General features: G+C 43.4%; 1 protein-coding gene across 1 annotated transcript in view; it reads right to left on the reverse strand.

Moving 5' to 3' along the window:
* The window catches only part of LOC126417048 (transcription factor AP-2-beta), a 354,829-nt gene extending 339,007 nt beyond the window's left edge, over window positions 1–15,822 (reverse strand). Inside the window, exons 1-2 of the mRNA XM_050084939.1 lie at window positions 15,803–15,822; window positions 14,834–15,020 (exon numbers count right to left, since the gene is read on the reverse strand). Of these exons, the coding sequence (XP_049940896.1) occupies window positions 14,834–15,020; window positions 15,803–15,822 (207 nt within the window). The remainder of the gene's footprint in view (window positions 1–14,833; window positions 15,021–15,802) is intronic.
* Between the last annotated feature and the right edge of the window lie 6,337 nt (window positions 15,823–22,159).

Raw genomic sequence — 22,159 nt, forward strand, 5'->3', positions numbered from 1 at the left:
AATCGAGAAAGAAGTCACTTATAAAGTACTCGTATGTGGATCAAGAGTAGCGCCGGCATGTGGTGTATACTATGGTATACGTTATGTGCAAAGAGATGTTTACTACTAGGTCTACAACTTTGCTTCCGCCGTTTTTCTCGAAGTTCGGAGCTTTATTGTGGAAAACTTCCAAAAAAATTATGATTCATAGTATTGCCCATCGGTGGCCACTACATTATCCCATTTTTCGGATAGCAAACGAATCCCGGCGGAAGAACTGTGCGTCTTTTTTGGGTATCCATGAATCGATTCAATTTTGCACTTGCTCATATGATCGGAAGTGCTGGTCAGCCAGACTGTGTGCCACTGATCGAAAAAGGTGGTAGTCAGAAAGGGCAACGTATGGAGAATACGGCGGGAGGGATAGGACTTCTCATTTCAACGTTTCCATGCATATTTTGACGGGTTTTACGGCATGAGGTCGAGCACTGACCTGCTGCAAAATTACCTTTACGCGTCTATCGCTGTATTGTGACCGTTTGTGTGGGGGCTCGAACGCATCAGTTGCTTTCGATAATGATGTCCTGTGACTGTCATCATCTGTTTCAGTAGCTACGAAAACGTTCTGTCTTCCATCGCCATGCCGGTCTTCGACATCGAAATCACGGTTCTTAAGGCGCTGAAAACATTCTCTGCACGTTCTTCCACTAATAGTTCCCTCACCATTGGTCTTGCCCTGAATTTTAAGAGCCACAGCCGCAGATTTCTTCATGTTAAAGCAGAAAATTAAAACTTCCCGCAAATGGCGAGAAATGAGTACGTAAGTTGACGTACTTAATCGAGAATAACCTTATGATGCAATGACAAATCGACTAATATTTTTATGGCACAATGTTTACAGATGCCTAAGCTTATTGTATTGCGCCTATGACCAACCACCCGAACCCCACTTGCCACTACTGCCGTCTATTGCAAAACGGCGGAAGCAAAGTTGCAGACCTAACAGAGGAAACCAATACCATGTGCATTAAGATCAACAAATGATTGCAAGAACAAGACATAAAAACGAATACCACTTGTAAGTAGGCTGTTTATGTTTTCTCTATGTAAGTAGGCTGTTTATGTTTTCTTATTGGCAACGTTACGTAGCGCTCAATATGAAAATCACTGGCTGTGCTGTGTGCAGTCTGTCGCTAGTTTGCATTGTTGTCTGCCATTGTAGTGTTGGGCAGCGGCAGCTGGATGTGAACAGCGCGTAGCGTTGCGCAGTTGGAGGTGAGCCGCCAGCAGTGGTGGATGTGGGGAGAGAGATGGCGGAGTTTTGTAATTTTTCATGAACTGATATATATATTATGACATGTGATGATATTAAGGTAAATACATTGTTTGTTCTCTATTAATATCTTTCATTTGCTAACTACCCCTATCAGTAGTTAGTGCCTTCAGTAGTTTGAATCTTTTATTTAGCTGGCAGTAGTGGCGCTCGCTGGTATGGATTCATGATTTTTAAAGTACTTTTGAGGCAGATGACACTTTTGACATGAGCAGAGAATTTTTTTTTAATTATTGGAGGAAGCTACGACGATTTTGAGATTTGACTGAGGTGTTATGATGTTATTTTTACGACGACGATGTGTATTATGCTGCTGAGGTATGTTTATGATTAATAGGCTGAGGCTATATGAGTTATTTGAATATGCTTCATATTTATAATGACGAAATATTGACGAGTGTCGATGGATACGTATATGTGTAATAAGGTAAGGAGTAATGAATAGTGGGTAGGGACTCTTGACTTGTGAAAAAGGATGTTGGAAACCAAGAATCGTACTTTAAGAGTTATGACATGTGTGAATCATGTGTGAATGTATCACAATGCCACTGAACATTTTTTGGACACTGTTATATCTATAGCATTTTGTTTCTACAGATTTGCAACGCTAATTCTTGACCTGTGAAATATTTCTATGTGAGACGGTAGCAGAAACTGCTGTCGTAAATATTTCCGTACGAAGGTTAGGTGACCACCTGCACATAATGCGTCGTGGGCACCCAGGTGTGTCAGACACCTGGAGAACAAGCCATTAGTGTGAGTGCCTCGTCAGAAGCACAGGTAAAAAAAAAAAACAGAAAGGGAAGGCCATTGTCCGCGCTACTGACATCTCCTTGTTGAAAGCATACTGTGGAGCTCGTAATTTATGATATTTTACTGAAATGCCTAATGAAACGATGAGAAACATTTCACAGCTATTGTCTTGCTAGTTAAGAAAAATGCCATATGGCTTGCTTTATGTATTTATTTACACATTTTGTTTAATATCAAGTTTCTAGCTGCACTGCAGCATTGGTTAAAATAAAATTTAATATATGTACTAATATAGTTATTTTATGCCTACAGATCCAGTCAATAAGAAATTTATGATCTACTTACAAGAAAAGAGGGCACATAAATAGGCATTTCCCTTCACAGGAATTGCATAAATAATTTCTTTACGATTTGGTAACTTATCTGCTAGTGTAAGTTCTCGTGATGCATCACTCTAGTGTTAAGATGTGACATAGGTTTTAGACATGGCCATTTTAGTGTAATATTTTTTCTGCTTGAGCTATGTCATGTTTAGATATAAGTTACTGCATTTGCTGTTGCTGTTTGCCAGGCATAGTGCTACTAAATTTCACATTACATTACTCTGCTAAGCCAATTTTACTACTCATTGATTTTTCATGTTGCTGCACATTGGCTCATATTAGTTGTAATTTTGCATTTTATCTGTAAATTAGATTTACTGCTGCTTGCTTTGCACTCTGCATTTTTTTTTGGTCATTGCTGTTTGTGTTACATGTTTTGTGCTGCTGCATTGCCTCGTCCCTTAGTTTAGCATCTGAGCTCAGTAGATTTAAGTTAGCTTAAGAGGGGGTAGACTATATGAGAAACTGACTGTGGAGAATAGGTAAAGAATGCATTGCGAAGTTATATAAAAAGGATTTGGGCCCAAATGAGTATTGTACAATCAGAAATAATTATTTTGAAAGAAATATGAACAGAATACAGAAAGCATGCTTGGATAAGATTTTTTGGTGGAAGCAAAGGTTGAAATAAGACGAAAGATCTATAGAATGAAGTTTTGGGTTGGACTGCAGTACCACATGTTACACTGAAAACGAACCCTGTCCTTTCCCATTGGTGTTATCCCACTGTGTGTTTGTGTACCCTTGTGTATTTGTTTTCTTCCTGTCTCTGTGTAGTTTCATAGAATTTTTTCTTCTTTTAATATTAAGCTACATTCACTATGAGGAGGAATACTGTTATCCTCAAATATAAGTTGCATTAATAATATGCTATTTTCTTTGTAAAGTTGTTTACAATTCTGTTCTGTTTCAATGTTCATGTGTGAAATTAATGTTTCGAAAACTATTCTCATTATTTTATGTATGTACTTATGTCACTATTTTTGTAACACTGATGTATATGTTTATTTCTATTCTTTTGTAAAGCCTGTACTACAAATGTTATCTGTATTATTATGTTTTTAATGATGTATTTTGTACCTTTGTAATTGTATTCTTATGTTATAAAATTGTAACTGTCACCAGTTCATGACATTATTAACTTGTTAGTTACATTTCACTGCACACGTTTCTGTTGGTCATAGTATGTGGACAATATGTGAGAAGTAGGGACTGTTAGTGTTTTCACGTGTGTTAATAACTCAGCAAGGGACTGGATAACAGCATTGCTGGTTCTAAGGACAATTTCAAAACTTTCTGAGTGCACAAGTGGTGGTTTATGGACTTGCTATATTCTCTGCAAGAATCTTCGATGGTGATTGTGCACCTGCACAGTCGCAACGGATGGCTGCTGGCCGTCTATACCAGGACTACAGTGGGTCTGCACCTCAGGTGGCCTACCAATACCATTATCTCTACAAGGACTACAGTGGGTCTACATCTTTGATGATCCATCAGTACCATTATTTCTACAAGGACTGCAGTGGGTCTGCGCCTCTGGTGGTCCACCAATACCATACTCTCTACCAGGACTACAGTGGGTCTGCTCTGTGATGGCCTACCTACCAATATTCTTCCAAACTTCGAATGACTCTGCTGTGGGTTTGCTCTGTTGTGGCCCATTACCTGTCTGCATGTCGAGAGTCAGCACTGTCTTTCCGTTGGAAGGTCAACACTACTTCTTCAAGACTGCATGGAAATCCACTACTTCTATGTGCATTTTCTTTTACTGCTCGGACTTTGAGAAAAACTCTGCATTTTTACTGTGATGAACAATGTGGACTGTCTTTATGGACTGTGAGAAATTTTGATCTTTTGACCAACATAATATTAATAAGTGTGTGCATTTTATATCTTTGTTACTGTAATTGTGAAAAATTTTTGTCAAATCTGTATTGGCCAGTGCCCAACACCATTTGTAAAAATTTTTGTGGGGAGCATGGGGGCTATGTAAGTAGGCTGTTTATGTTTTCTCTATGTAAGTAGGCTGTTTATGTTTTCTTATTGGCAACGTTACGTAGCGCTCAATATGAAAATCACTGGCTGTGCTGTGTGCAGTCTGTCGCTAGTTTGCATTGTTGTCTGCCATTGTAGTGTTGGGCAGCGGCAGCTGGATGTGAACAGCGCGTAGCGTTGCGCAGTTGGAGGTGAGCCGCCAGCAGTGGTGGATGTGGGGAGAGAGATGGCGGAGTTTTGTAATTTTTCATGAACTGATATATATATTATGACATGTGATGATATTAAGGTAAATACATTGTTTGTTCTCTATTAATATCTTTCATTTGCTAACTACCCCTATCAGTAGTTAGTGCCTTCAGTAGTTTGAATCTTTTATTTAGCTGGCAGTAGTGGCGCTCGCTGTATTGCAGTAGCTTGAGCAGCGAAGATTTTTGTGAGGTAAGTGATTTGTGAAAGGTATAGTTTAATGTTTGTCAGGGCCATTCTTTAGTAGGGAGTTTTGAAAGTCAGATTGCGTTGCGCTAAAAATATTGTGTGTCAGGTTAAGCACAGTCATGTATAATTGTTCAAAGGGGACGTTTCATACACTGAAGATGCATAAAATAAATTGGGGGAATACGTCTGGTGGTCCAGAACAACGTTTCAGTTGCAAAAGATGGAAGTTTTATTATCTTTGTCATGACAGATGACTGAAGTTAGCGGCTGAGGAAAATTAGTGCAAATATTAACATTATAACGTCTGAAAACCTGTGGCATGCCGTTGTACGCATCTGAATCAGCTCGAAAAGGAACATACGGATAACAATGGCTAAAAGAAGGGACAAGATGAGAGCAGGTATCAGGGAGTAAGTTCCATAGTTCTAGATGGATCAGTAGAGAGCGAAAAATAGAGAAAGATATTGGAATACATCCAATGAATAGCTGAAGATGATGAGTGTATGATGTCTGAAACTAAGACGTTGATGTTTTATTCGGCGGCAGTATTATGTTAGATCAAAAGAGCTAATAATTAGCCTGAGAAGCTGCTGATCGAAGAGACGGATTTGAATTAGGTAATCAAAGTGGAAACAAACCTTACTGTCTTGGTGGCAGCTGAAGTGTTCGATTTTGGTGTGACATTCCACCTTTTATACCTTTGAGCTGCTATTCCGACTTCGTTCTTTATTGAGGATCTGAGAACGTTTCAGTCAGCCAGTTAGAGTATAAACAGAGACTGTTTGCGTCGTACGTTTCCAGTCCAGCAGCCCTATCTTGAAATTTATGTATGTATTCGGACTGCTACAGTACTGTTATCATCTGTGTCAGAGTTGGGTGTCCTTTACCTCTGTCTCGCGACTTGGCGAGGCTGGCGATTCTTAGCACTAATATGGCTGTGCAGTGACTCGGTCTTGGTCTGACCGATTAACAGTCCCTTCGCCGGCAAAGGTGCAATTACTTAGATCGCTGGGAGGAAAGACTCTGAATTTAATGGATCTGCTGACAGATTTATGGTTCTGCTTACTGTAAACTGAAAGCGTATACTTCTCGCTAACTGGTATCCGAACTTCAGTACTAAGCATTTTTTTTTTAGGTGTGGTTATGGACTTTTGCCAATAATACATATACAAGTGAAATAATAACTGGTCGCAGTGTCGACTGTAACTGGGAATAGTAAGCCCTCTTTCTGGCAATGTGACCGAAACATTTACTTTTGCAGCTCAGTGGAGCATTGCACGTGTGGGCTATAGAAGAATGTCGAAAATTAGGTGGACATAAAATGAGAAATTATGTTCTTTGAAGAATCAGAGAGGGAAGAATTATTTGAAAAATACACAGAGTGATATAGAAGTCAGGGAATAACACTGTGCAGAGAGCTGTGGAGGGTGAAAACTATAGCTGTCAGAGTTGGTTACGGAGGTGCATACTTTCCGACAGTTAATATTTTACGTCATTGCAGATTTTCGTTTGCCTATGTACTTATTTTAAAGCACTGCTGATCCAGGATAACAGATATGTACTGTCTGCGTCTTGCACAGCAGCTTGCTACCAGAAGGTGCTCGCTACACAGTGGAGGTGAACACATCGTGACATCACCCTAGCCCTAGGTGTCGACAGATGCTTTGTGATGGCGTAAGTCACACAGGAAACGGCTTAAGGCACTACTGATGTTATTTCGAAAGTCGTCTGGCATTTATGTTGCATAATAAGCAGCACAAGCCGGCACTCGTTCAAGTGAGTTTCCAGTGCCAGAGGATGGCGGGTTTTAATACTGACTTCGGAATTGGTGTGCATATAAAGTGCTTGTCATCCTGTGTTGCCGTTCCACTGCGTTTATACGCAATGCTGGCTAAATAAACCTAATAGTCACGCCATCTTCCTGTTCAACATAGCCTACAAAAGTAATGAGTATCGGTGAGAAACGACATGATACTGAAAGTGCACGGCATTCATATTAACACGAAGGTTTCAGTTCAGGTAAAGCGGCTACTCTCATCGTCAGCATTACCGAAACGGCTGTGAGTAAACAAGTCACATTTTAAGCAATTTCCTTGAAGCAGACGCTCCTAGCGAAACTGTTATCCCATTTAGTAAGGGAGAATGCCATTATTCTTGAACAACATTTAAGCATTCATTGTGCTTGCATCGCCTTACATGGAAGTGAAAGTCAACTAAATATGCAATCTTAACAACACCGCAGCGTGATAGGTGCAGAACTTTCGATTATTTCCAACGAAATAAGACCATTTCGCTAATGGGATTGAAAGGAGTCTACTGGGGCACATTTGTATGTGGTGCCCGAATATAATTTTATAAACGACGTATGTCTTCGATAGGCTTTATATTGTTGACTATGTAAGACCGCAGACCCAGAGATACTGCTTCTGGTCTGATATTATTATAGTGTTGGAGTAAGAAAGCGCTTGGCGCACAGTTGTAGGTAGCTATCTGTGAGGGAAAGACGATGGAGAAGGCAGTTTTTGTGGTGTGCTGTGTGAAGCCACCAAGTGTTAGAATAATTTTAGGTACGTCAATATTGTTGAACTTGGAAGCAGAAGTCTGCATGCAAGCAAGATAAAGATGTTAAATAATTATAATTTTTGTTTTCGCTAACGCGTTAGTATAGATGAGTTGGCTGATAATTTGTTATTATTGAGTAACACCAGGGCGTACTTGAACTGATTTGATAAAAAAGGCTAGTTAGATATTTCACTTTGGTATTGCTTCAAAGATTTATTAACAGAGCTATATGTAATCTGATGATTTGCATTTATGTTGGATTAGTGAAGTTAGACAATACTTGCTGTTTAAATCTCATTGTTTGTGAATCAACCATAAGTAATGTAACTTCAGTTGCCTGATGTTTCTGAAAAGAAAAACTTAACTTACAACATAATCTTGCAAAAAAAAAAAAAAAAAAAAAAAAAAAAAAAAAAAAAAAAAAAAAAAAAGGTGTTAGTAATTCACCACAATCAGTACCGCCTCCCTGTCCAGGTCATATTTCTTAAAAAATTTGGATTTTCTTAAATGTTATCGTCTATCAGCCAAAAGAATTTCATGTGCATTTCAAGTATTATGGCAAGCTTTGCACACTGCTGAGCCAGTAGCTAGGATATTTTTGTTTTTCATGAGAGGCCAGAATACATCGCGTTACTCCGTCGCTTATTAGAGGTAAGACAGTTTAATTTATTTGTTATCTGCGCAGGGACCAAAGCTATTAGTTTTGAACAGGGCCTGATGATTCTGTGCCTAAGGGGCTGACTGTATTCTGTAGTGACTGTATGTCTTTATAGGTATTGGGAGTTGCATTGCCCAATCAATTCGTTTAAAGTTTTTGCTAGCAATAAGACAGAATAAGCGCACCACTTGCACTTACAACACGCTACACTATAATGCGAGTTCAGTACTCATTCCACAGATCAGACATTCATTCAACGTAATCAGAAAGTTATTTCATTTTTAAAAGAATGTTACAGGATTAATGAAAATCCTAGGCGGGAATTACTGGACCCGGATTTGAGATCCTACACCTGCCACACAGCCAAGGGAAATCGTGGGGGAACTTTGCTTGGAAGATTACAACTACCTTTTATTTTAGTACAGGTACGAAGCAGTTCGCGCAGGAAAATTACAAATTCAGTTATGCGTTTTGTGTCTTGTTTTATTGTGGTCCCAATACTTGAAAACAATAATTTCATTCTTAATAAGATCTGATATAAAAAGTTACGTTTGCTTTCTTACGACTTTCGGATTTCCCGCTTCTTATGTTTAACTGTGGGTGGTAGTTGGTGGTAGCGATGTGTACGTTTTAAATGCCGTGCGTTTGTTTTTTTATCGTTGAATACGTACCAAAAGGAGGCACAGGATAAGCTCTTAGGGTCGATACGTAGGAACGTGCATAGCGCAGCAGCAAAGGATGTTTTCGGGAGAAAGGGGAGCGGTATTTCATGCAACAGCAGTATCAGGAACTTTAACACTTTCTTATGTCGACCAAATGAAACTATACGTTTCCAGAGACATTTTCAACTCTCAAACATTTATGATGTATAGATCGCTTCAGTCTGCATACATATCTTGTTATGTCTTCACTCCATGAAGATGCGGGGTGAACTGGGATTAAATGGAGAACACTGTGGTACGATTGGTGTACGGAAGCACCCCATTAATTATTTTGCTCATTCTAAAAATGCCCGGCATGTAAATTTCTTCTGCCAAATGGATTCTTATTCTGCGTCCCGACAGTGCGCTACTCCACCTCCAGAAATTAGCAACCACGGAGACTCGAATCAGAAATCTCGAGTGTGAAAGTCGTCTCGTTAGCGGTGACTGTCATAACTCGTGTAGGGTGTATAGCGGTTGGGACATGCCTAACGGTAGTTCCTTCTGTCTCATAGGTGAAAGGAATTCCACTTGAGCGCCCGCAGACTGTTGGTCGAAGATGACTCTAGTGTATGCTCTCACGTTGTAAAACTCCGAATAACGAGTAGCAGCCGTGTTGGAGGACTTAGGAGAGCGCATGCGGAATTTAGCTGTACGCCATGTGTCTGCAATACTGATGCACTCATCTTCAAGAAAAAAAAAACAGAACACATTGAACGGCTGGAGGTAGGTCGTTCATATTCACAGGACCTGTAAATTAGTTTGTTGTGCAGAAATAATTAGCATTTGAACCATGTAGACCCGCGGGTTGAAGGTAAACATCTATATCGCGGTGCAAAACCACCTACCGGCAAAACGTGCCTGCGGCTCTTGTTGTCGCTGTAAACCGAGGGATAATGGATCAGTGTGACTTGAGCAGACGGACTGGATGCCTCGCAGACGTTTGTGAGCAGAGTACCGTCAAATCAGTGAGTTTGAAAGAGGACTCATTACTGACATGATAGAATGTGATGCAACCATCCGGGAAACTACTGCTGCTCGTGTGGAACGAAGTGTATCGGCAATGTAATGAGTGTGTGCGGAATGGTTCACGGAAGGCCGTAGAACAGCACGAGATGCGTGAGGTCGCAAGACCGATCTGCCAGATATGGTGAACGGCAGTTTCAGACCATTTACTAATGACGCTTTTCTGAACTTTGATATTTCCTCGTTCAGCGACTTTAGAAGGATTCAGAATTCCTGTCGCTGACTGGCACCTTGTTTTCAGTGAGGATAAATGTAAGTTAATGCGGATGTTCGAATGCAGTGTCAACGGTATGCAGCTTGACTCAACCACGTCGGTTCTCTTCACTGTGGCTAATCAATGCGTTTCGAGGTAAATTTATTTTCTAAGATTGTTACATTGACGAGAAATGGCAATGAAATGAGTTTTAAATTTATTTTAATATATGGCGGCAAGAACGAGAATCGATGTTTCTTCCGACTGATGCAATCTTACGATAAACGTCGTTTTCGGATGAAGTTTAAATTGACACCAACTTGTGACCATTTTATTCGCAAGTTAAATATGTTAACGAATACTAATTTTTTTACTTTCCAGTAACGCACCGGTGTCCTGTACCAGTTTCTGTGCACAGGTAATTGCAAATAAGCTTTTGCCTGCAGTCTGTCAGTGAGCTTCTGTGGGTACATTTTATTCTCTTGATTTCGACAGAAAGTTACTGCACAAGAACATAATCGTAGCTACTAACTTATAACCCGTGGAAATGTATGGTGAGAAAATTTTTATACGTCTATGAGGCCTATTTTATTATGAAATTTACAAGGCGTCTGCCTGTTGCACTATAGGTATATCTGACCTTCACTTTGAACTTTCTATCCCGGCCGTCATGCTGCTTCTCATCGATTTCAAATGAGGAGACAACATGGTTTTTAGAAGAAGGAAAGGCACTGAGAGGTGTAACAGACTGACAGACAAGGAAATTCGCACTTCACAAATCCATTATGGAAAAGCTATCAGGGATAACTTACATAGTGTGAAAACAATGCAACAAGCCATGTGGCCAATATTCTTTCACAATATTTTCACAGAAGTTAAACCTCAACATTCCCTTTGTGACATATGGTGGTGAAAATATCTTCACGCAGAAGCCAGGGGAAAGCCGTACATCCACAAACATGGTTTGCCACTTTCTGTTTCAGGTAATATAAAACCAACTTTCAGGTACCTAGCCAACCCTGAACGACTAAAAAATGTGTACTTGGAAAAATACAGAATACAAATGAAAGCTACAATCACGTTATTTGGATGCGCCGTCCAAAAACAGTATTGGTGTCCTCAGTTGATGTGAATTACATACTCGTACATGTGGTGACTGTCTAGCGTTCAATAGTGAAAATGTAGGGTAGGATTAAGTGCCTGCAGATGCTAGGCTTCCGTCCAGGTGCATTCACACCGAAGATACTCAGAAGTGTCGGTGAAGCGATGTAAAAGTTGGTAGGCAAAGGAGGCAGGGGAAGAGATTACTCCAGGAAGACGAGGAAGAGAACAAAACTTATGGATATGCACAGCATTAGTCACTAGAGGTATAGTAATTTTGTCAAAAATTTAAATAGAAACTTTAAAGGCGAATTGCTGTAAACGGACTTTTTGGGGTTACAGTGTACCTTTTCTCAGGAACTATAAAAGCTAACATTCTGAAATTTAGCGTAGCTATTGAGACTTACGTATTGAACAATGCTGAGCAACAATTTCCGTTACTTTTATCTCAGAAAAGTTTTCCTTTAAGACTTGAGTAAAATACACAAAACTGAAAAAATTAATTTCAAAGCAACTATGATCTTAACAAAAAACTGTTCCACATGTTTTGTAGCCTCTTACGCAGGTGTAAACTGTGAAATTCCAGTTCTATTGCTTGATTAGTTTACGAGAAAAGGTACACTACAGAAACAATGGTAATTAAAGAATTCAGATCATTTTAAAATGTATGTCGATGCTCATTTTCAAACAAAAATTGCACAGAATATGAAGCACTGTGTTGTACGTAACAGTCTCTCAACTTTTACTAAAGTGGTGTCCAAAATTAAAGCAACAAACCGCTCTTTCTCCGTCCTGTGTCTAAATAACGATATGATCACACAAACTGTCAACAAATGCCCAGACGATGGTGTTATGCACGGAAGAAGGCATTCCGGTTAATGGACAACCGCATCATCGATGACGTCAGGGCACCTATCAAACGGGGTAGCGTTTTCCGGATAGTCTCACATCCACAGTCGCTGTGTATGCAGCCACAGACCGTAAGAATGGAAACAGGATAGTTGCAACCTTATGTGGCCCGATGGCTTAAAGTGAACCGTTTTGGTGTTTCTCGAAACTAGCGACAGTTTATACAGACCGAAGCTGTATCCAAAAGACCAGGACAGGACGGACCACGTGTGACGTCAGAAAGAGTGGACCGTTATTTGGCTGTAAGGGCACGGCTGTGCCGCCTTAGGACTGCACGGCAACTGGCATTTGACCTCGCAGCATCTTCTGGACATGTTGTATCGAGACAAATGGTGTACGGGAGGCTTCGGCAGAGTCTGCTTTACTGTCGAAGACTTGCTGTAAGTGTACCTCTGACGCGTCTCCCAGAAGGGAACGTCTAGAGTGGAGTCCCCAACATGCCGCCTGGGCGGTTGAACAGTGGGCCAATGCTTTTCTCACAGATGAGTCCGGATTAGGACTGGAGAATGATTCTCGACGGATTCGCACGTGGAGGGAACGTGGATCATGATTTCGGGATCCAACATTGTGGAAGGGGCCCTACATCGAGGAGGATCCCTAATGGGGTGGACAGGGATTATGTTGAGCACATGAACTCCTCTTTATGAAATTGTACCGCTGAATCGGCATGGTTTCCCGCAGTCAGGTATCGTGAATAGATCTTCGAATGTGCGGTTGTTGCGAGGTGGGGCGGGCACAGACTTATTATTGATGGACGTTAATGATCGACCTGATACAGTACACATGGTTGATGTTTTCTTGGAAACGGATAATACTGCATGCATGGCATGGTCTCCTCGCTCTCCCGTTTTGAATCCCATGCATAGCGCCTGGGATGCAGTAGGGAGACGGGTTGCATGACGTCAGCTTCCACCAATCACTCTCCAAGACTTGTGAGCAGCTCTGCAGGAAGAATGGGCGTTATTTGCTCAACACGAGACTGATGACATCTTTCAGTCCTGTGCTGCTGCCAGAGGTGGTTACACCCTATACTGAACACATTAACCAGTTGTCGAAATGTATGCGCAAACCCGTTAACTTCGAAAAAAGTAAAAAAAACAAAAAAAAACCATGAACATTTTTGTCTACTGTTACACATGTTGCAGTTGTTTAAGTCTGTATTCTTTACATTATTTATAGTTTACTGTACTGTTTATACTGTTTTGTGGCAAAATAAACGCTACCTTGTAGAATTTCCGTTTGTTGCTTTAATTTTCGACACCAATGTATTTCAACTGTAATATTTTGGGAGATATATACACTACTGGCCTTTAAAATTGCTACACGATAAAGATGACGTGCTACAGACGCGAAATTTAACCGACAGAAAGAATATGCTGTGATGTGCAAATGATTAGCTTTTCAGAGCATTCACACAAAGTTGGCGCGGGTGGCGACACCCACAACGTGCTAACATGATGAAAGTTTCGAATCGATTTCTCATACACAAACAGCAGTTGACCGGCGTTGCCTAGTGAAACGGTGTGGTGATGCTTCGTGTAAGGAGGAGAAATGCGTACCATCACGTTTCCGTCTTTGATAAAGGTCTGATTGTAGCCTACCACGAGTGCGGTTTATCGTATCGCGTCACTGCTGCTCGCTTTGGTCGAGATCCAATCACTGTTAGCAGAATATGGAATCGGTGAGTTCAGGAGCGTAATAAGGAACGCCGTGCTGGATCCCAACGGCCTCATATCACTAGCAGTCGAGATGACAGGCATCTTATCCGCATGGCTGTTACGGATCGTGCAGCCACGTCTCGATCCCTGAGCCAACAGATGGGAACGTTTGCAAGACAACAACCACCTGCACGAACAGTTCGACGACGTTTGCAGCAGCATGGACTATCAGCTCGGAGACCACGGCTGCGGTTACCCTTGACGCTGCATCACAGACAGGAGCGCCTGCTATGGTGTACTCAACGACGAACCTGGGTGCGGGAATGGCAAAACGTCATTTTTTCGGATGAATCCAGGTTTTGTTTACAGTATCATGATGGTCGCATCCGTATTTGGCGACATCGCGGTGAACGCTCATTGGAAGCGTGTATTCCTCATCGCCATGCAGGCATATAACCCGGCGTGATGGTATTGGGTGCCATTGGTTATACACGTCTCGGTCACCTCTTGTTCATATTGACGGCACTTTGAACAGTGGACGTTACATATCAGATGTGTTACGACCCGTGGCTCTACCCATCATTCGATCCCTGCGAAACCCTACATTTCAGCAGGATAATGCACGACCACATGTTGCACGTTCTGTACGGGCCTTTCTGGATATAGAAAATGTTCGACTGCTACCCTGGCTATCACTTTCTCCAGATCTCTCGCCAACTAAAACGTCTGGTCAATGGTGGCCGAGCAACTGGCTCGCCACAATACGCCAGTCACTACTTTTGATGGACTGTGGTATCGTGTTGAAGCTGCATAGGCAGCTGTACCCTTACACACCATCCAAGCTCTGTTTGATTCAATGCCCAGGCGTATCACGGCCTTTATTACGGCCAGAGGTGGTTGTTCTGGGTACTGATTTCTCAGGATCTATGCACCCGAATTGCGTGAAAATGTAATCACACGTCAATTCTAGTATAATATATCTGTCCAATGAATACCCATTTATCTTCTGCATTTCTTCTTGGTGTAGCAATTTTAATGGCCAGTTGTGTATGTTTAAGTATAAGAGTGCAATTTGCCCAACGACTGACCTTACGGAGACAGGACTGGGAGTGACAAAGCAGTGCTAGGGCGCGCGGCCACTCACCACGTGCAGGGCGTCGGCGTCGGAGCGTCGCAGGGCGTCGTGCGCGCCGCGCTGGCCCGCGGACACGGCGGCGGCGGTCAGCTGGTTGTAGTGGTGCGCCTGGTGCAGCGAGCTGAGCGTCTGCGAGTAGGGGTCCGCCGCCGCGGCCGCCGCCACCGAGTTGAGGTAGTCCAGCTGGCCCGCGCCGCTGCCCGCGCCGCCCGCGCCGCCCCCACCTGCCGAACAACAGCACCATCACCACCACCTCTTCCTCCTCAGAATGAGATTTTCACTCTGCAGCGGAGAGTGCGTTGATATGAAACTTCCCGGCAGATTAAAACTGTGTGCCGGGCCGAGGCTCGAACTCGGGACGTTTGCGTTTCGCGGGCAGGTGCTCTACCATCTGAGCTACCCAACCACGACTCGCGACCCGTCCTCACACCTCAAAATTCTGCCAGTACCTCGTCTCCTATTTCCAGACTTCACAGAAGCTCTCGTGCGGACCTGCAAGGTTCGCAGGAGAGCTTCTGTAAAATTTGGAAGGTAGGAGAGGAGGTACTGGCAGGATTTCAAGCTGTGAGGACAGGTCGAGAGTCGTGGTTGGGTAGCTCAGATGGTAGAGCACTTGCCCGCGAAACGCAAAGGTCCCGAGTTCGAGTCTCGGTCCGGCACACAGTTTTAATCTGCCAGGAAGTTTTCGCCTCCTCAGATCGCTGACGGAGGAAAACACTCCTGAGTGTAAAACAGCTTGACTCTAAAATAATTGAAAAGCCACGATCGCTTCTATCGTTTAATAGATGACCGGTTTCAGCACTCTGAAGGTGCCATCATTAGATCTGAAACGTGGATTAACATTTATCCACGTTTCAGATCTGATGATGGCACCTTCAGAGTGCTGAAACCGGCCACCTAATAAACGATTGAAGCGATCGTGGCTTTTCAATTATTTTAAAAACACAGTGATCGCCCCACGACACGCGATGTGTTCACTGCAAAACAGCTTGACTCATTCGTACACGACAACTAACTTGCAACCATTAGGTGGAGATGAACAGTTTTAATGAAAGTAAATTCATCAACAATAATAAAAGAAGTCTTCTTTTGCTACTGCCTTTATCCCGTATTGTGCGCAGGGTCGGCAGGATTAAGTACGGAATTGGCATGGTTAATCTTAAGAGGTGGCGAGGTGGCCAGATGCCCTTCCTGCCGCCACCCCATACCCCCCGGGATGGAACTAGTGTACCCCAGCTGTTTGCGTCTAGTGTAAATCGTGAAAGAGTGTGAATGTGTTTCAAATGTCTGCGAGTCGTGTAACTGAGGAGGGACGTGGGGACCAGCCCGGTATTCACCTAGTAGGATGTGAATAACCGCCTAAAAACATCCAGGCTGGCCGGCACACTGGCCGTCGTCGTTAATCCGCCAGGCGGATTCGATCTGGGGCCAGCGCGCCTACCCGAGTCCAGGAAGCAACGCTTTAGTGCTCTCGGCTACCCTGGAGGGTCAACAAAAATAAATACAATAAAAAGATAACGATACATATTTAATTCTGTGTCTGTTTTGCAGGTATACGTCGGTGAATGAAGCAAGTGCAAAATTGTTCAGGGAATTCCATGAAGTTTAGGAATTGTAGCCGGATAACGTCGCCTTCTTGCCACGACATTATGTGGATACTTTTGTTGTCTGGCCCCAAGACGAAGAACAACTGTCACACTGTGCATCTTCACATTTCCTCAGGAGCAATGGCTGCCGCCGTAACTCGCCGGTGTTCAACAGTAAGAGTATCGACCTGCTGAACTCTGGTATTGGTAATGCATCATCGGTCAACGACATCGGTTCTCCCCTGGATGGCGTGAGACACGCCTTGACACTTGCAACTGACCTGACCTGTTGTATAATGACTGCCACCGTAACTCACTGGTGCTTCATAATAAATATATCCACCTGCTGCACACTGATATCTGTAATGCGCCACCAGTCAACGACATGGGTCCTCCCTTGAATAGCTTGTGGCACGCCTCGACATTTGCAACTGACCTGACCTCCAGTGCTCTCAGTTCCCGGCGCTCCTGGTGGTTTGATCATTTTGGTAAATTTCCATGAAAGAATGGAGCATGTTTGTCGCTCCTTCATAGCTGGTAAGTTTGGCTATTCTAAAGATTGTACAAAGAATTTCAACGATGTATGATATACTGTTCGATTTCACAGCCGTCTAAACTGGTCGATTGCGATTAAAAATGGAGAAAACCGAGTTTCGTTCAGTTGGTAAATATTTTCATTTCAAGGGTTAGACTGCCACGCAGATCAAAACAGAACTGGACGAAGTTCACTCTCCGCCATCACTGAAGACTATTTATTTTTGGATTAATGACGTAACTGTGGTCGGACAAGAACAGAAGACGAAGCCTGTTCTGACCGTCCAATTGGGGCCACGACGAAAGTAACCATTGACTAAGTTTATGATATGGCAATGCTAGACCGTCGAACAAAAATTCACGGGTCTGTTGAGACTGCAGGCATCTCAACTGAGCGAGTGCATAATATCCTGTAAGGAGAATTGGCTATGAAGAAGCTGTTTGCGAAATGGATGCCGCGATTGCTCAAGGCCGACCAAAAGCGCATCCGGCACAACATTTCATAACAATGTCTGGCGATGTTTAATAGCTATCCGCAAGACTTATTGCATCAGTTTGTGATTTTGTATGAAACATGGATCTATCACGACGCACCAGGGTCAAAATGGTAGTTAAAACAATGGACAAAGGCTGGTGAAAGTGGAAAGACCGTTTTCAGCTGATAAGGTGATGGTCGCTGTTTTCTGGGATTCCTAAGAAATGATCCTCATAGGCAGAACACTAACTTGACCCTATTATGCTTCACTGTTGAGTCGTTTGAAACTTGCATTGGCTGAAAAAAGCCAAGGTTAGCACGCAAAAAAGTGCTCTTCCACCAGGACAAGGCACCATCCCACACATAAGCGATAACAACGATGAAAGTGCATGAACTGGACTTGGTATTGGTTATTCATTCACCATTTTCACCAGACTTAGTCCCAAATAGATTCTACCTGTTTCCTAATTTGAAACTTTGGCTTGCTCGGAAGAAATTTTTACTAAATGAGGAAGTGACAGTTGCAGTCAACGAGAATTTTGCAGAATTTGACACAACCGATTTTTCCGATGGGATGAAAAAGCTGGAGGATTGCTGGACCACCATATATTCCTTTCCTCTCCGATTCTGGACAAAACCTCCTCATTCCTTACCTTATCAGTCCACCTAATTTTCAACAGTCGTCTGTAGGACCACATCTCATATGCCCCGATTCTCTTCAGTTCCGGTTTTCCCATAGTTCATGTTTCACTACTTTACATTCTCAGAAATTTTTTCCACGAATTAAGGCCTATGTTTGATATTGGTAGACTTCTCTTGGTCAGGAATGCCCTTTTGCCAATGCTAGTCTGCTTTTGATGTCCACATTGCTCCGTCCGTCATTGGTTATTTTGCTGCCTACGTCGTAGCATTCCGTAACTTCATCTACTTCGTGACGATCTATCCTGATGTTTCTCGCTGTTCACATTTCTGCTACTTCTCATTACTTTCGTCTATCTTCGATTTACTCTCAGTCCATATTCTGTACTCATTAAAAATGGCTCTGAGCACTATTGGACTTAACATCTGCGGTCATCAGTCCCCTAGAACTTAGAACTACTTAAACCTAACTAACCTAAGGACATCACACACATCCATGCCCGAGGCAGGATTCGAACCTGCGACCGTAGCGGTCGCGCGGTTCCAGACAGAAGCGCCTAGAACCGCTCGGCCACTCGGGCCGGCTGTACTCATTAGGCTGTTCATTCCAGTCAGCAGATCATGTAATTGTTCTTCACTTTCATTCATGACAGCAATGTCATCAGCGAATCGTATCACTGATATCCTTCCACCTTGAATTTTAAATCCACTCCTGAACCTTTCTTTTATTTCCATAATTGCTTCTTCGATGTACAGATGGAACTTTAGGCATAAAGACTACATCTCTGCCTTACACCCCCTTTAATTCGAGCACTTCGTTCTTGGTCGGCCACTCTTATTATTCCCTCTTGGCTCTTGTACATGTTGTATATTACCCGTCTCTCCCTATAGCTTACCCTTATTTTTCTCAGAATTTCGAACATGTTGCACCATTTTACGTTGTCGAACGCTTTTCCAGATCGACAAATCTTATAAACGTGTCTTGATTTTTCTTTAGTCTTGGTTCCATTATGAGCTGCAACGTCAGAATTGTCTCTCTCGTGCCGTTATCTTTACTAAGGCCTTATTTTAGTCCTAGATTCATTAAACCGCCCTCGTACACCTCTTTTCTTTTGAAGCCTCAATTTCTCTTTTTTCAACACGACTGATCTCAATGGACGGTCGACGCGCGTGCTCTTTCCGTCGTCAGGTCGGCGTGCGATCCTCTAGCTGCGAATCTGGAGCTTCTGCGCTCTTGGAAGGACCACACGTTCTCCGGTAGGCAATGGCATTACGATTCCTTCAGCCTCCTGCTCGTTTCTCTTTGAATGACTGTAGTAGTCACATATTCCAAAATCACGAGATGCCTCGTAACAGGACTATAATTAATTTGCACGCTGGTGTGCTGTGGAGCAGTCAAGGAAATAAAGGAGGATGTTGCAGTCCCGCGTTTCTGTACACAGGACATACACAGCTATTATTCATTGTCCATAATAAAATCCTCTACAGTTGTAAAAAATTTTATTCCTAAAAAGGAAAGCACTCGCTGGTTTCAGAACATGTGTCCCATCTTCAGGTACATGTCAAAATGTGAGACCATAAGGATCCACAACCAAAATGTGGGACAGGATACGTGTTACAAATATACGGGGAAAGCTAGTAACTACAGAGTGCGCCACCCTACGAAAGGTCCGCGGAAGGAAGGTTCTGGAAGTGAGATGCTGGAGAAGGTGGAGAGTTTGGAAGGCAGCGACTTACCTGCGCCCGGAGAGCCGTGGCCCTGCGCGTGGTGGCCGTGGTGCGAGACGGGCGGCGGGGGCGGGAACGGCGGCGGGAAGTAGGGCGGCTGGAAGTCGGAGGCGGCGGCGGCGGCGGCGGCGTGGTGGTGCGACGTGGGCGTCATGCCGCCGCCCGCGCCGCCCGCGCCGCCCCCGGCGCCGCCCGAGCCCGCCCCCGAGCCGCGGTGGTGGTGGTGGTGATGGTGGTGGTGCGACGCACTGAACGGCGACGAGCCGCCCGTGCCCGCCGCCACCGAGCCGATGGACGCGATCGCCCCGTGCCCCGTCAGCCGGTCCTGCAATGCAAGCGGAGGCGGCGTTTCAGCACAGCAGCACCGCTACAGCACGGCGGGCGCACAGCAGCCCGTCCGTCGAGTTTACATGCATCTAAGTAACTATGGGAGTGAGTAATCGGGTACTATGGAAATTAATCATCTGGACATTCTGTATGTGTGTGTGTCTCTCTCTCTCTCTCTCTCTCTCTCTCTCTCTCTCTCTCTCTCTATATATATATATATATATATATATATATATATATATATATATATATATATATAATGTGTGTGTGTTGTATGTGTGTGTGTGTCTCTGTATGTGTGTGGGTGTGTCTCTTTGTGTGTGTGTGTGTGTGTTCAAATGGTTCAAATGGCTCTGAGCACTACGGGACTTAACTTCTGAGGTCATCAGTCCCCTAGAACTTAGAACTACTTACACCTAACTAACCTTGTAAGTAGGCTGTTTAGGTTGTTATGTCGGTAACGCCATGTAGCGCTCTATATGAAAACCACTGACCGTGCTGTGTGCAGTCTGTGCCTGGTTGGCATTGTTGGAATATTCGCTGTTGTAGTGTAGGGCAGTTGGATGTGAACAGCGCGTAGCGTTGCGCAGTTGGAGGTGAGCCGCCAGCAGTGGTGGATGTGGGGAGAGAGATGGCAGAATTTTGAGAGCGGCCGATCTGGACGTGTGTCCATCAGAAAGAGTAAATTTGTAATATTAGATATCATGAACTGATATATATGGTGACTTTTGAACACTATTAAGGTAAATAAATTTGTTTGTTCTCTATCAAAATCTTTCTTTTGCTAACTATGCCTATCAGTAGTTAGTGCCTTCAGTAGTTTGAATCTTTTATTTAGCTGGCAGTAGTGGCGCTCACTGTATTGCAGTAGTTTGAGTAACGAAGATTTTTGTGAGGTAAGTGATTCATATAAGGTATAGGTTATTGTTAGTCAGGGCCATTCTTTTGTGGGGATTATTGAAAGTCAGATTGCGTTGCGCTTAAAATATTGTGTGTCAGTTTAGTGTTGATCAGAATAAGTAAAGAGAGAAATGTCTGAGTACGTTCAGTTTTGCTCAACTGTTTGAAAATCAAATAATGTAAGACGTTTATCAGCACAATTCATTCATAAATTTTTCTAAAGGGACGTTTCAACCTAAGGACACATCCATGCCCGAGGCAGGACTCGAACTTGCGACCGTAGCGGTTGCGTGGTTCCTGACTGTAGCGCCTAGAACCGCTCGGCCACCCCGGCCGGCTGTGTGTGTGTGTGTGTGTGTGTGTGAGGAGTCGGGGTGGGTGTTGGAGGGGTGGAGGGGGGGGGGGGAAGGGTTCAGACGAATGCAAGGCAAGGCAGTGAATGCAAAAGTGTTGACATTGGAGGCGTTAGATTGTAACGTCGAGTTGGGGGATCTGTTTCTGTATTTATAGAGTAAAGTGTATAAGGGGCAGTAAAATAGAAACCGAAAATCGGCCACAACGGGACCATGCAATAGTTCCATTCAAAAGTAATCACCAAACGCGTTGAGACATTTGTCCTACTCGGATACGGGACGTTCGATTCCAGTTTCGTAGAACGCCATCGGCCGCTGATTGATCCACAACGACACGATGCTCTGTTTGGAAAGAAGCTGTCAGTAATCGGGACAGGAGAAAAATGGCTCTGAGCACTATGGGACTTAACATCTATGGTCATAATTCCCCCAGAACTTAGAACTACTTAAACCTAACTAACCTAAGGACATCACACACATCCATGCCCAAGGCAGGATTCGAACCTGTGACCGTAGCAGTCGCGCGGCTCCGGACTGAGCGCCTAGAACCGCTAGACCACCGCGGCCGGCGGGGGCAGGAGAATTGTAGAAAGGGTCCGGGGGCCTGTCCCAAAGACATTTTTTTATACAAACTGACTACAAAAATTTCGATTTGAAGCCGAATCGAATTGTAACGCTTGAAAAGTAAATATTTAGGCCAGAAAGGGACTAAAAAAAATAGTGTGTGAGTTACTTTATATGTTACTTAGTTGCTTTACACTAGACATGACAGCCTGAACATCAGTATGCCAAA

The sequence above is a fragment of the Schistocerca serialis genome, chromosome 8 (assembly GCF_023864345.2).
Source record: "Schistocerca serialis cubense isolate TAMUIC-IGC-003099 chromosome 8, iqSchSeri2.2, whole genome shotgun sequence".
Taxonomy (NCBI): Eukaryota; Metazoa; Arthropoda; class Insecta; order Orthoptera; family Acrididae; genus Schistocerca; species Schistocerca serialis.